This window comes from Odocoileus virginianus, chromosome 9, assembly GCF_023699985.2.
Source record: "Odocoileus virginianus isolate 20LAN1187 ecotype Illinois chromosome 9, Ovbor_1.2, whole genome shotgun sequence".
Classification (NCBI taxonomy): Eukaryota; Metazoa; Chordata; class Mammalia; order Artiodactyla; family Cervidae; genus Odocoileus; species Odocoileus virginianus.
In genome coordinates, this window is record NC_069682.1 from 19,484,197 (window position 1) to 19,499,436 (window position 15,240).

Consider the following 15,240-nt stretch of genomic DNA (forward strand, 5'->3'; position numbering starts at 1 on the left):
ACCAAGCTTAAAGATAAGGTTGGCAGTCACCAACCTTACAGATTGTTCTATGAAAACTAAATATTGAGTCGTGGAAGTCAGAGAACTGACCCCTTGTTTTCATTTGTAAGGAAATTCTCTGAGCAACTGCAGATTGACCTAGAAAAACAACTTCAGTTAGGACTAATTTATATAGATTTCAGCTTAGGGATCCTAAAAGTTAGTGGAGGAAGGTAGGAGGGACAACAATCAGAAGAACCATGACCCAGAGAAGTTTCTAAGTAACTTTTCTCCCCAGTGTTCAGTTATCTCAGGCAACCAGGTGTAAGGATCCTACAATTTTAGAGGATAGATCCCCAAATATCAATTTATAGTTAAGGAAGCAAAAGCCCAGAGAAATCAAGTGATTTATTTAGGATCATTTAATTGATTTGTGATATGTGGAAACATTCTGGAAAGGAAGCAGGATTTTGATAAACTTACTACTCTGTGGCATTTTTAGGGTTAAAAATGAGATATCAAGAACCAGTAAAAGGATGTAAAATCAGACCAAATGCATGACAGTTGCTAGATTTCATTGCATGAAATCAGACCAGTTGCATGACAATTAATAGATTTCATTGTAAATTTTGACATATTATTATGGGAAATGCCCTCTCTTTTCATCTAGTCAAAAACTGTAGAAGTAAGTATAAATCTTTCAGTTTTGTACATATAAAATAAGAGTCTTGAATAATTTTGTAGTTAGATAACACCTATTCTATCTTGTTCATCTTTAGAATGCTTATGTGAAAACTAAATTAAGTCTTACCCCTTTTACCCTGAAGAAGTTTTTATCTTCCATATGGAAACCATGTTCTATACTTTCTTTGGTCATATGTCCTTCAAAACAGCATCTAGCACCATGTTAGACATTTCAGATATTTTTAATAAATAATCTGTGCATTCTCTTTGGCCCAATAATTTCACTTCTGTGAGTTTATAAAAGGAACTAATCAGAAATATTCCTTTGAGGTTAGCAGCAAAAATATTCACTGGAGCATTATTTATATTATCAAACAATCTTGAAAACAATCTCAAAATCAAATTGACTATATAACTCATATTGAGTTATATGTAGTATGCTCTGCACACACTGAAAGTAATTTTGTAGAGGAATAGTTCATAAATTTTTTTGTGTTCTTAATTGGAAATAAAGGAGTTCATAAAACAGTATTTGCAGTGATTCAGTGTTTCTAGAAATGAGTATAAGTGATATACACAGATACTTGAACCAAATTATGTGTGGGTGGTGGAATCTCTAGTGGTTTTAAATCTTGTTAGGGTGTTTTTTCTCTAATGAGTAGTGGTAAGATGAGAGAAATTTTCTTTAAGGACATGAAATTAATTCAGAAAATAAGTTTGCACTGTGTTAACAGTGGTAGCTTCACTGTACTTTCTATTTTGAGAACCTCTGTGATGAGTTCACAAAGAACATGATAAACATTATCAATAATCCTGCAACCTTTTAACCTAAGACAGAGAATTAATTATTAATTTAGTAATTCTTAGAATTCTTAGTAATGCTTAGAATACTGAAGTTGTTGGTAATGTTATAGTTTCAGATTGAAATAAAAATAGAACCATGTGTATAAATTTCAGATAGGTTGTACACAAAGTAATGAATTTTAAGAGCTAATTTCTATAATGGGAGAATTAACTTTGGAAGCTGATAGCTCTCATTTTAAATATTGAATCTGCCATTTGCCAGCTTTTTAGGTTTGGGTGCAAGGTAAATGATTGAGTTGTACACATTATATAAGATCAGGTATGTAAATCGCCTTCTAACAGCATGAAATATGATTAATTATGTTTAATAAAATGTAACTTTCCCAGGCATCATCATCAACATTCTCATCAGTGGTATTTCTTTTTATTTCTTTAATTAGATAAGTTTGGCATTGTGTAGGTTTAAGCATACAACGTGTTACTTTGATACATTTATATATTGTAATATAGTTGCTGTTGTAATAATATTTATTACATTGCATGCTTATAGTACAATATTGTTTAATACTCATCACAAGTGTATACCCTTAAATACCATCAATCTTATCTCCCCATCCTCTCTTACCTGGTAGCCACTGTTTGCTTTTTCCTTAGGTCTGACTTCTTGAGATTCCACAGATAAGTGATATCACACAGTTTTGGTCTTTCTCTGACTTACCTCACTTAGCATCATGTGTTCAAGGTCCATCCTTGCTATCACAAATGGCAGAATATCCTCTTTTCTCATGACAGAATAATATTCCATTGTGTGTCCATACTGCATCTTTTTTTTACCCATTCATCCATGGATGGGCACCTGGGGTGTGTCCATATCTTGGCTATTGTGAATAATGCTGCCATAACGCGGGAATATAGGTATCTCAGCAAACTTCTGTTTTCATTTATTTTAGGTGTATGCCAGAAGTGGAACTGCCGGATCATGTAGTAGATACATTTTTAAGTTTTCGAGGAACTTCCGGATTGTTTTCCATAGTCTTTGGACCAATCTACAACCCACCTATAGTGTCTCAGTTTCCCTTTCCATCACGTTCTCACCACTACCTGCCATCTCTTGTCTTTATGATGATAATCAGCTCTCCTTTTTGATGGTCACCTGTAACACAGTGTCTTTATGTGCTGAGTGGTAAATCAGTGCTAGTCCATAGGACGGTACTTGCCTGCTGGACCCGTGGACCGAATGGGCCTTGTAAGGTAGAGCTTCAGAACAGACAGTGGTGCTGCTTGACTCCAAGAAACACAAGGGCAGCTGTGCCCTGAGAAGCCCAGACGTGAAGTAACTGAAACCAGAGTGGGGTTATAAAGAGTGAGCATACTGAGGACTTCCCTGGTGGTCAGTGGTTAAGACTCTGCACCTCCAATGCAGCGGGCTTGGGTTTGATCTCTTGTTGGGAAACTAAGATCCCACGTTCTGGGGATCTAAGATCTGGTGCAGCCAGGGATTTTTTTTTTTTTAAGAACGAATGCGCATATTGGCATTTTCCCACAACAGGAGTGACCACAAATTACAGTGCCCATCTCTCTAGAAACATTTAGTATATTTCCATTGATGATGATTTTTAGTTCCAACAAAGACACTAGATTGCTATTTAGCCCTCTCAGTTTTACCTTCTTTTTTAGGAAAATAAAGATAATTCAGTTTCACTTACATAATGGGACTTAACCAGCTAATAAATATAAAGCATTCTGACCACATAATGTTATAGAGACAGTACTAATATTATTAACAGGCAGAATGCAATTACCATGATTAGTATTTTTCCAGAAGGTAGAGCTAATACTCATTCCTACCTGATGGGAAAACTCTTTTACAGCCATTAATCATGACAGTGGAATGTAATTGGCCAATCTAGAAAGCTGCCAAATGCCAATATACCTACACTGATATTTAACATTTTTCACATTAAAATTCTTAGGTAGAAATAAACTTCCTTTAATATTCATTGGTTTATTTACTCCAAAATTACAGGTACTCTGATAAATGGAATAGTAGTTTCTGGTGCCACTGTGGCTGAGAAATGCCTTTTAGTGTCTTCTGCTGCTGTAACTTAATAATTCGTTCCATCACTTCTGTTTGTAAATCACAAAAGGTTTGTTTGATGAACATAAGGTTAGGGAGAAGTGTGAATATAAGTAACCTGTATTTTAAGACCATTGTCTATATGTGCAGTTATTTACATAGGTTTGAGATTATTCACAACCTCTGACATTGGATTCAGTTTTCAGGGCATGATATCTGTTCATTTTCAAACACAAAAAGTCATCTATGGGATGTCTTAGTTTAATAAATTAATTCTTAAGATATTAAGGTGATTGATCTTTTAGTTTGCTTTTTGCTCGGAAGTCTAAGCACCAAATTTGAAGCACACTTCTAATAACTGTGCAGAGTTTTATGGTCTTAGGTTTTTTGAGTGAATTAATAAGTGAAATGAAGTGGTATAATTATTGACTTCTAAAGAAGAGAAGGTGTCCATGGTTATATATTAAGAAAATTTGTTTTTCATGACCGTTCATTTTTGCTTAGTTATATTTGGACACTTAATGGAGTCTTTTAGACATAAATATGCATAAAGCATAAACCATGTCTTTGAGAAACTCTCAATCCTTTGGGGGGTAGCTTTGGCCAAGGGACTGTCATCTGGGAGACGCTGGTAGTACCATTAAGAGAGGCAAGGCATGCCCAAAGAGAGGCTTTGGGCATGTATAGTTTCAGCTGTGGTGGAAATGAGATCATTTAATAAGTAGGTACATTTAATTTAGAAGTTCATCTGAATAGTTGGCAAATATATTTTTCTTATGATGTGACTGTCACCACACTGTTCACTCCTTTTGCATTTTTCTGTTTCAGAGACGCCCAAGCAGATGGCCGGCAATGAAGTTCCGAAGAGGTTCTGGCCATCCTGCCTATGCTGAAGTTGAACCAGTTGGAGAGAAAGAAGGTTTTATCGTATCAGAGCAGTGCTAAAATTTCTAGGACAGAACAGCACCAGTGCTGGCTTACAGGTGTTAAGACTAAAAATTTGCCTATACCTATAAGACACACACACACACACACACACACACACACACAGGAGCCCTAAGCTGCTCTAGCCAGAAGGAGATGAGATTTCTGGACAAGCCCAGCCCAGGAAGGGTTAAAAAAATTTTTTTAAACTTACAGAGGATACCAGTTACCACTGAACATGATATTCCCTAGTGGAATGGCCTCTATAGTTCACTCAGCACATCTCCTGTGGACTTACCAGAAATATGACAAGATTACAGTGCTGTTGGCTTAAGGTGCAGGGTTGCAAAGGGATCGAGAAAAAAAAATATTAATAAAGCTTTAGTTCACAAGGGATCTATACCTTTGGTTCAAATATTCTTCTCTGATAACTGTGTTCCAAAGCCTGAACCCATTCACTCGAAAGAACAGTGAGAAATATTTCCAGTTTGCTGAGAGAAGTAGGTGATGCAGGGGCCCAAACAAATACAGAAGAGATTTTATGTCTTTCCACGAGACATGTGGCTGAAGGATTTTGTTTTGCTGGTCTAGACCCACCTGTTCCAACCAATTGGTTCTTTACAGGATGAATCTTTATCTTTCCAGTTCCGACTTTGCCTCCCTCTTCCTGGACACCTTCTGTGTCAGCAGTGACAGAATCATAGCCTTTTAGCTAAGCGTGAGGACAGAGGGAGGGACAAACGAGGCTTCTGGTTCCCCCCCACCTCAGAATAAAACATCTGATTAGTTTCCAGAAGCATCGCCTCCACCTCCCAACTGTGAAGTCCTGTGAAGCCACAGTTGTTCTTGGCTGAAGGAAACAGAAGGAAACAGTACCAAGAGTTCCTTAATCGTTTTTGAAGCAAAAATGTTAAGGGATTCTAAGCATATGAGTTTTTTGGTGGTTTTTTTTTTTTTTAACTTTTTGCCGTTTCAGTCTGAAAGGCCCATTTCATTGTCGATTCCTATCTAAGAAGTCTTTCAAGTCAGCATATCCCTGGCGAGAAAAAGAGTGAAAGAACCCTGCTGCATCATACAATAATTTTCTTTAAAGCACATAGTAGTTACATAAATATATATATATAAATATATTTTTGTTTATAACTAACACAAGGCAGGCTCTTGTGACTCAGAGTGCATTTTGTCATCGAGACAAAACAAATGCGAGATGCATTACTGCATACTTCCATAGAGTTGTAAAATAATCCTTAATATTAGAATATTTTTATGTCACTTAGTGGAAGTGGTTCAACTGGTTGCAGCGCCGATTGTTTTTCCTGCCTGTTGGAGCCGCTCTCCCGTTCATATCAACCCCTTCCCTCCCTGGCAAAATAAAGCAGATGCAAAAAGCTCCTTAGATGGATCTGTTGTTTGCCCCATAATCACAGTCCAGATTTTGAACCATCCCTGTGAGTGAAGACAGGAAAGGCACCCCCCCACCCCCAGAGGAGGAAAGTGGTTAATATATATACTGAGCTCCTAAAGTTTGAATTCAGGTCCTGTGTGTACAATTTCATCAACATCTCGACCCATGAAACTTACATCTTGTGCCAAGAAGCTGTTGGTTCTCATAGAGTACCCATGTCCAACATTTGCAGATTCAGGTATCAAGAAGCAGAGCTGTCTCGTAAGCGGCACTTTACTACCAACTCAGCATCTGTACACAGTGTCTACACCAAATGACATCAGTCTACTAACAGAGTATCACATATTATCCTCACAACTGTCTGATGTAAACTCGTGCCATTTTCCATCTAGTATATTTTGCTTTACATTTTAAAGTACCTGATGAGGGTGTTAATTTTTTTTTCCTAACCTGCTTAGACAATAATTGCAAAAAAAAAAAAAAAATTGACAAGCAAGGTGATTGAAGGGTGTGATGACTGCTATAGCTTTCTGCTACAGCTACGTTCAATTGATATGAAATAAACCAACTTATTTCTTGTGGAGTAGGTTTGGTCGGTTAGCAATTACTAAATGACTCTCCAATATAACTGATGCAACCGGCATTCTACAAAGGCATAAGGAACACATGGACGATTCCTTCTAGGATAAGTTGATGCTTCTTTCACTTGCTTTTGTGTTAGGTGTGGCTTCCAATACAGCTGATTGACAGTTATATAAATCCTGCATATATATATATATATCCAACACCTTTCTCAATTCTTTGAAGTAGTTGTGTAATTTCTATCCCTTTCAAAGTTCATCTTCCACTTTTGATTTTTTTTTAAATTCCAATTTTGTAAAATAACCTAAAATTCTCTGAATTGTCTTGTGTACTAGAGCATCCAGTAAGTGAAAGTGGAAAGGCTGCTGAAGTATGGGAAAACTTCCCAGCCAAATCAGGAGTTAAAGGTGGTGAGACGTTTCTGTTGTTGATGAATCTTTTAGAGCTAAGGGAAAAGGCTGACTGAATCCTTTTTTTCTTTTTTACATGAAACTTTCATTCTACTCTGTACCTCTGGTTTCTTCTTGGTGCCCATTTACTGCAAAGGAAGAGAAGACATTCACAGAGTTTCTGGAAATTCAGAATGGACTCTGGTGCTTTGGACTTTTCATATATTATGTATTAGAAAGGATGCATCTGCATGTTATTTCATATACTATGAACTTAGTAAAAGGAAAATAATAGCAAAGGAACATATACAAAGTTCTAGAGAAATCAAATAAATGGTGCTACAGAGGAAGTTAGTTACTTCATCTTAATTATTTGTAAAAACATTTAGGGAATGGGTAAAGGATTCCCAGATGGCTCAGACCATAAAGAATCTGCCTGTGGTGCAGGAGACCCAGGTTCGATCCCTGGGTTGGGAGTAGAGTGACTACCCACTCCAGAATTCTTGCCTGGAGAATCCCATGGACAGAGAAGCCTGGCAGGGGTCCATGGGGTCGCAGAGTTGGACACACTTTCACTTTTCAAAGGTATTAAAAGTCAAGAAAGATATCTCAAGCCAATGAGGTGAAACTGACCACAGTGTTGATTTGTTTATGAAAGGTTTGAACTTCAACATATACTAACAATAGAAAGTTAAAGTGCAATTTACCTCCAATTATTATTTTAATTTGGGATGTCTAGCTCAGTGGTAAAGAACCCACCTGCCAATGCAAGAAACAGGGTTCAATCCTTGGGTCAAAAAGACTCCCTGAAGAAGGAAGTGGCAACCCACTCCAGTATGCTTGCCTCAGAAGCTCCATGGACAGAGGGGCCTGGTGGGCTACAGTTTGTGGGGTCCCAAAGATTCAGACACAACTTAGCAACTGAGAACATACAAATGGGGCAGTCTCACAGGAAGCTTGTAGGATGTGCTGTCCAATATATCCACTAACCAAATTGAATGATTTAAATTAAGTAAAATTAAGTAAAAATTCAGTTCTTCAGTCACTCTAGCCATATTTCAAGCCCCCAAAAGTCACATGGGGCTTGTGGCTTCTATACTGGACAGCACAGAACACTCCTGTCTTTGCAGAAAAATCTGTTAACTTTGCTGTAGAAGTCTTTCCTTTTCAGTGGCTCAAACAGTAAAGAATCTGCCTGCAATGCAGGAGACCCAGGTTCGATCCCTGGGTTGGGAAGATCCCCTGGAGAAGGGAATGGCTGCCCACTCCAGTATTCTTGCCTGGAGAATCCCATGGACAGAAGAGCCTGGCGGGCTACAGTCCATTGGGTCACAAAGAGTCGGACAAGACTGAGCAACTGACACTTTCCCTTTCTTCCTGAAGAAAAGGAGGAGGAGAAAAAATAGATTTGATAGTTTCTGGGCCTGTTTTTGCTCTCAGAGAGGCAGCTTAAAATAATGAAAAGAATCCCAGCTGACACAGTTTTGAGTTTCCACTATGTCCTCAGGAATATCACTTTTACCACAAGTCTCCATTTGCAAGTTTGGAAAATAAAAATATTTCTATCCTGTCTTCCTTGCAAGGTTATTATTATGTAGATTGACTAAACATACAGACTTTTAAAACCTTATGTCAACTGAACCCATAGAAGGGGCTTCCCAAGTGGCCCAGACAGTAAAGAATCCACCTACAATGCAGAAGACCTAGGTTTGATCCCTGGGTCTGGAAGATCCAGTGGAGGAGGAAATGGCAACACACTCCAGTATTCTTGCCTTGAAAATCCCTAGGACAGAGAAGCCTGGTGGTCTACAATCCACCAGATTGCAAAGTTGACACCTGGACAGCTAAGCACTCATGTACAGCCCATATAAAACACATCTCTTGGCCCAGCACCAGCACGAACTTGTATTCCGAGGGAAAAAAGGCCATGCATCCTAAAAGCATTCAAAGACAGTCAAATCAGTACAGTTCTTGAGGAAATGCCAAAGGAACATAGACTCAAGAATTGCTTCAATTCCTTTTTCCCCATAATAATATTTTCTCTTATGTTCCCCCTGCCTGACATCAGTCTCGACCATCCCTTCTCTCAAAGTCCTTGGGTGCATTCTTCATCTGGCTCAGTTCTTTATTGTGTAGTGTCCCTGAGCCTCTCCAGTTTTTTCTGATTTCCCACTTAACTTTTCACAACAAAGAGAACCCAGGAGCTGACCAGCAGGCTTCTCTTTAGAAGAGAGTACCTCAAACAAATAATTTCAAATACGTATTTTCTCCCTGTAACACAAATGTAAGGGCCTGCCACGCTAAAATATTACAGCAGGTGGAACATAGTTTTAAAAGTAAAAATTTGCAAATGCAAACTACATGAAAAGAATAAAATTAAATTTTGTCATATTCAGGTAATACATATTCTCAGATTAGTGTGATTTCTTAGTTTTGGCAAAAAGAAAAAGTCTTATGTTATTTCCTCATTCTGAGGTAGTATAAGTTTAGCAATGCCCTAGTGTCTGTTGCTCAGGGCAATAAGAAAAAGTTTTGCTGGAACTCATGGCTTAATTCAAGACACTTCCATGATAAATTAATATTTAAGTAAGAGTAACTGAAAAATAGATGCTGCAATTAAGGCTTTTTCCTCCTGTAAATTGTTATTTCGCTTTGTATTTCTTTAGGCATTTTTTAGCTATTTTATTAAGATGTGTTTTATTAATTCCCGGAGATTGCTCTTGCTTTTACTTTCCCAGCCTCCAGTTTTTGGCATCATCATCTATATGCCAGAATCATGGAAGGTCATCTAATCCAACCTCTTCATTTACAGATCAGAAAATTGAGGCCCAGAGAGATAAAGTCATTTGCCCAGCATCAGAAGTGGGCCTTGAACTTAAAACTCCTGACTGGTCATTTTTGTTCCAATTCTCTTTGCCTACACCCTTCCATCAGTATTTAAAGCCAACCACGCAGCTTCAAGAATACTGAAGTGGGTTGCCATTCCCTTCTCCAGGGGATCTTTCCTGACCCAGGGATTGAACCCAGGTCTCCGGCATTGCAGGCAGATTCTTACCTTTCTGAGCCACTAGGAAAGCCCTTAGAAGGCAGGGTCTGCCTGAAAGCAAGTTTTATTTGCTCTCCTGACTCTCTGCTCTGTCCTAGAATAGAGAACTTTGGACCAACCTTCTGCCATCAAATGGTTGTCCTAAGAATGGTACCAGTAGTTCCAGTTCTGGTTATTGCAAGGTCTTTATTTGGTTTTACATGCCCCTACCTATGGCCATCTAAGTTAGCAATACTATCTTGTGTCTGCCTTTGCTTCATTTCTTCCCAGATGTACCTGAAAACTAGTCATCTTCATAGCAGATTTTCTTACTGAATTATCACAATTTTTATTTGCTTTTAAACCAGTGGAGCCTAAGAAGCTCTTTGGAGCAAATGTTATGAGGTCAGTGGCATTACATACAATGTACTCCTATTTCCTTGTGTTTGTAAAGCACTTTACATTTTACAGGGCACTTTGATTCATTTCTTCATTTGTTCATTCATTCAACCACCCAATTCACTTAAATAGTTACTGAGCACCTACTGGAACCAAGTTCCTGTGCTAGGTCTTGTAATATACAGTGATAGATACAAACAATAAGAGATCAGGCATGTCCACTGATAATTGTAATAGGGTAAAATCTTCAAACACAACTTTGCAAGTTGATTGGCTCCCTACTACTCTATCCAATTTCCAGTTCTAATTTCTATTCTACTAAGATAGGGAACTCTCAAGTACTTGTCTGAGGAATGTTTCTGAAATATGATACATCATTGCCCATCTCTGCTATTTGCTCAATTTCAAATGATGTGTTAATTTCACTGATGAGAAGAAAAATTACTCATTCAAAGTTGTCCCAGACTCAGAAGGACTTTTTAGGTCATTTGAATTCTTCCTGATTAGATATAATAATAGTTCACTATCTTATTCTCATATTTCTACTGTGGCTTTGGGTTTTATCAATGCCATCTTTTCAAGGTCTTCCAGATGTATCCGTAGATCAATGAAGCATTGCACTTTAGCTATGTGTGGTTGATTGTCATTCATTAGATTGTCTCAGGTTTTCTCAGCCTCAGCACTAATTGACAGTTGGGGTCCCATAATTCACAGATGGGGATGGGGTGGTGGAGTGGTCCCTTGCATTGCAGAGTGTTTGCCAGCTTACCAAGTTCCCATTGACTGGTAGCTCACACACACACACACACACACACACACACACACACACACACACACGCACACACACACATATCCCAACTATGACAATGAAAGATGTTTCCAGACATTGCCAAATATCCCCTGGGATGAGATTGGGCAAACTACTGAATTCTCTAGTGAACAAAATATATCAGGAGAAAAAAAGAAATGTTTCTCTTTCTCTTGGCACTTAATCTTCATTATAAATAGGTTTTTTAATAAGACTTGGCATCGTAAACTCTTTGCATGAGAAGGGGCTGTAAAAGTCACTATTTTAATCACAACCGAACATCATCTTTTTCTATTTCATCCTCTCCTAGTTTTACAAATTTATTGAGAGATCTGAAGATTGTTTATCTCTGGAACTTGGGGATTTACTTTCTCATAGCAAGAGATAAGGCTGTTTGCTGGTTTTGCTTTGCCCTGAAATAGCTGCCGCGGGGGTTTTTGCCTCAGTCAGGAAGTTGGTGTCACACAGCTTCAGTATCTCAGAGACTTCAAAGAGTTTTCTTCTGGGTATTTCACACGTCTGCAAATCCTGCTCCATCATCTTTGCTTTCAAAATATGCATAAAAGTTGATGTTTGGTACATCTAATTTTAAGTATATCTACATGAACTATTTTTTTCTTAAGTTTTCTATTTCTGATATTGATTTCTTTTTATCATCCCTCTTTGGGGGAAAAATATTGGACTGTCCCAAGTAATTGCAAGTTGGAGATGTCTGAGTTGTATTATCTAAACCTATCAAGCCAAAGTTGCTGCTGATTCAATGTGCCTTATGTCAGTTTTCCTGTAGGATCAGTGATTTCCTATAAACAGCCCTGTGTTTGTACTTGTGTCTGTGCTGCACCAATTGGAAAAGTCAGTGACGTTATGAGACAACCCCTTAAGAATATCTTACAAATAACAACAAACCTCCAACTGGAACATCAGGTCTTCCTCTCCTCCTTTGCTAAAAGACCAACCCAGACTTTGGAAGCATTCTTCATTGTTTACTACAAGTTGCTAATATACACACAATTGAAAGCTTTGATTATAATATCCAAGGCTATAGAGTATTGACAAGAACATCCAGAGAGACCTTTCCCAGCCCACACCATCACAGAAATCAGAAAACTCCAACCTAGGAGATCCTCAAGTGTGTGTATGAGTTCCTTCTCTACCACTGTCATATCAGATGCTATGGTGATACTTAAGGTTTTGACTAAGATTTTCCAATTTCAACTTAAATTTCAATGCATGTGCCTAATTATTGCCTGACATGTATTTTAAATCATCCAGTGCCCACTGCTCTCACAATGATTATTGCAAAGCAGTAGGATGATAATTGCTCAAGTAAAATTACCTAAATTCTTGAATCAATTCTCCATAACAAATTTATAGAACACATCATCATTGGCTTCTCAGTGTTAATTCTTATTAATTTCCAGATCACTCTCCACACTGAAAGAGTCTATGTTACTTTAAATCCAGGATAAAAGATTAACTAATGCAAAACATATGCTTTTGCTCATCTTTTTCTAATTTCTAAGATTTATTAACATTTGAAAATTACTTTTTTAAAAAAGCCTCTCCTAATGGGGTAAGGTAAAAAGTTTTAACTTGGAAGATAGTAATATATTGATTTTTATTTCAGTTGAAAAACCTCAGTGACTTCTGTCAATACCACTGGAGTGTTGTTTTCTCTTTTTTTATAAAAGTGGCCTCTCTCATCCCTAGCATTACAAATATATATATATATAAAATATATATATATTCATGACCAAAATATCACTTACTTATCATGCAACCATAAACCTTTTGTGCCTATCAAATAGATAAATAGCATGAGACTAATTTTAGACATTTGCTGTATGAGAAGAAGTATTGAAATGGGTGGATGGGGGATGATTCATGGAAAAATAAAGATCAAAATATGCTTTCGAGCGTAATTTTCAACTTCTTTAGAGCAATGTGCAAATACATATTCAATAAAGATCAGCTCAAATTTAAGTCATCCAGACTTTGAGACACTGGGTCACAGATCCCACCAGTTATGCCAAGAAACACATGACATCCAGAAGGCAGGGGTGGCCCCATTTTAGCTCAAACTTACCCATTACCCATCTGTACCTCTTCTACGGCACCAATGCTAAATTCATAAGGCTTTTTCCCAAGGGAATTGGATTACTTGAGCAACTAATGACCAAAAAGACACTTTTCACTTATTATCCTCTGACTTACAAGGCATAACCGTGTACTTTGATTCCCTTATACCAGAGACCATGTGACATCCAACCACACATAGGTAATAAAATACAATAAAAATACGTTTCCTGAGGAAAGGGTACGATATTCTACAGACCCAGATCTCTGTGAAGTTTGACCATCTAGGGACCCAGACTCCATACTCATGTCTAGACATTGTGGTCATGCCTAAGCAACCATTGTAAAACTAGTTTGAACAAAAATATACTCAGCGTCGTATTTTCAGCAGGAAATAGAAACTCAAAGTGTCTTCTTTGGCTACTCTGTAAGTGACTACCCTGAAAACACCATCAAGTGAGATCAGAGCTTCCTCTGCTAAAAAATGTGAAGATCATTTTAGGGAAATGAAGTCAATTTCTTGAGACACAAACGTGTTTACTGGAACTAAATCTCGGGGCCTTAGCTGAGATGCAGGAAGTCTTCATTGGTTGGTCAAAACAAATCTCTCATTTGCCTCGTTTGAGGCTTTGAACAGTGCCTGGGAAGAACATTATTTTCAGGGGAAAAAAGAAACAGGCTTTTTTTTTTTTTTTTTTTTGCATGCCAGCTGGGATCATGGTAATTTCCAATGCCAGGAATTTACTACTGTTTCTGGTAATTCTGCTTGTAGTCATCTGAAACGTTGAAGGGTGAGAGGAGGAGAAACTGGGCACCTGGGGAGGGGAGGGCTGTCTGTGTTTCATGCCAGTTGCACACAGAATATTTGTAAATGCCTTTCAAAGTGGGTATAATTATAGCCTTTGTCAGGATCACAAAGCTCACTATGGGGCTGCTGAAAGAGAGCCCTGAGGGGAAATCTGACCCTACACACAGGGCTCCCCTGGTGGCTCAGTGGTAGAGAATCCACCTGGCAATGCAGGAGACACAGATTCAATCCCTGAATTGGGAAGATCCCCTGGAGGAGGAAATGGCAACCCACTCCAGTATTCTTGCCTGGGAAACCCCATGGACAGAGGAGCCTGGCGGGCTATAGTCTATGGGGTCGCCAAGCGTTGGACACAGTTTAGTGATTAAGCACCACCACCCAACAAAAGGAAAGGCAATGGGTAAGCCTGTCACACTTTTTGAGTTTGTTTCTCTTTTCCACAGCCCTGGACTTCAAATCAAGAACATATCTGTCAGGTGAAGGTTAATATTGCTGAGGTTTTTCCAAAACTTCGTTTAATCCTTGGAAAACTGAGCATTTTGAATTTATTCCAATCCTCCAGGCATCATTCCTACTTCTTTTGCCATGTGAATGAGACGCTGGAGATCGCATTTTTTCGTAGTAAAATCATATTCAAATACTTCCTCGATGACCTCGTGCTTGACATACCTGAACCTGCAAATGTAAAAATGATTGTATCTGAATTTGCACTGATGGTATATGATAGCAGAAGACCTTACTGGAATCCCCTGTTTAAATTCAGTAATTTGGATGCTACATACTTCTGCAGTCTTCTTGGTTATTTTCACTGTAAGATTAATTAGCTAAGTTTGAATGTATTTCCTTACAGTCTATTCATTTGCCATCTATCTCTTACCTGGGGATCATTACGATTGCAATAATTCATTGACGTTTTCTGCACACAGCTTCTTAAACCAATTTTTTTGCATTTCTTTTCCTTACAGTATGTGGAAAATCTGGTTTGTTTGTTTTTCCTAGTAATCATTTTGTAAGAAAGCGCAGTGTATCAACTGCCGTGGTGACACAATTCCTCTTTTAAGGTCTGGAAGCTGGTTGTGACCAAATGCCATATGTCTTCTCTCTGTCAATTGCTATTTTCAGAATTAAATCTTTTTTTTTTTATCTTTCACTTTCAGTTGGAGTCAACATATTTGGGAATTTTTAGAAGGGGGAGAAGGGAGCAATTTGTGTAATACTGCTGTCATATTTGACTACATATTAAAAACAATAAATGATCATTTTGTTTTAATTTCTTAAAA

The 15,240-nt window shown here is 38.0% G+C and overlaps 1 protein-coding gene across 3 annotated transcripts in view; it reads left to right on the top strand.

The window, feature by feature from the left end:
• PLXDC2 (plexin domain containing 2) overlaps positions 1 to 15,240 on the top strand; it is a 423,511-nt gene extending 408,271 nt beyond the window's left edge. For all 3 annotated transcript variants that reach the window (XM_020911626.2, XM_020911627.2, XM_070472041.1), the window contains exon 14: positions 4,373 to 15,240. In XM_020911626.2, coding sequence (XP_020767285.2) covers positions 4,373 to 4,489 — 117 coding nt within the window. In that variant the 3' untranslated portion in view covers positions 4,490 to 15,240. The remainder of the gene's footprint in view (positions 1 to 4,372) is intronic.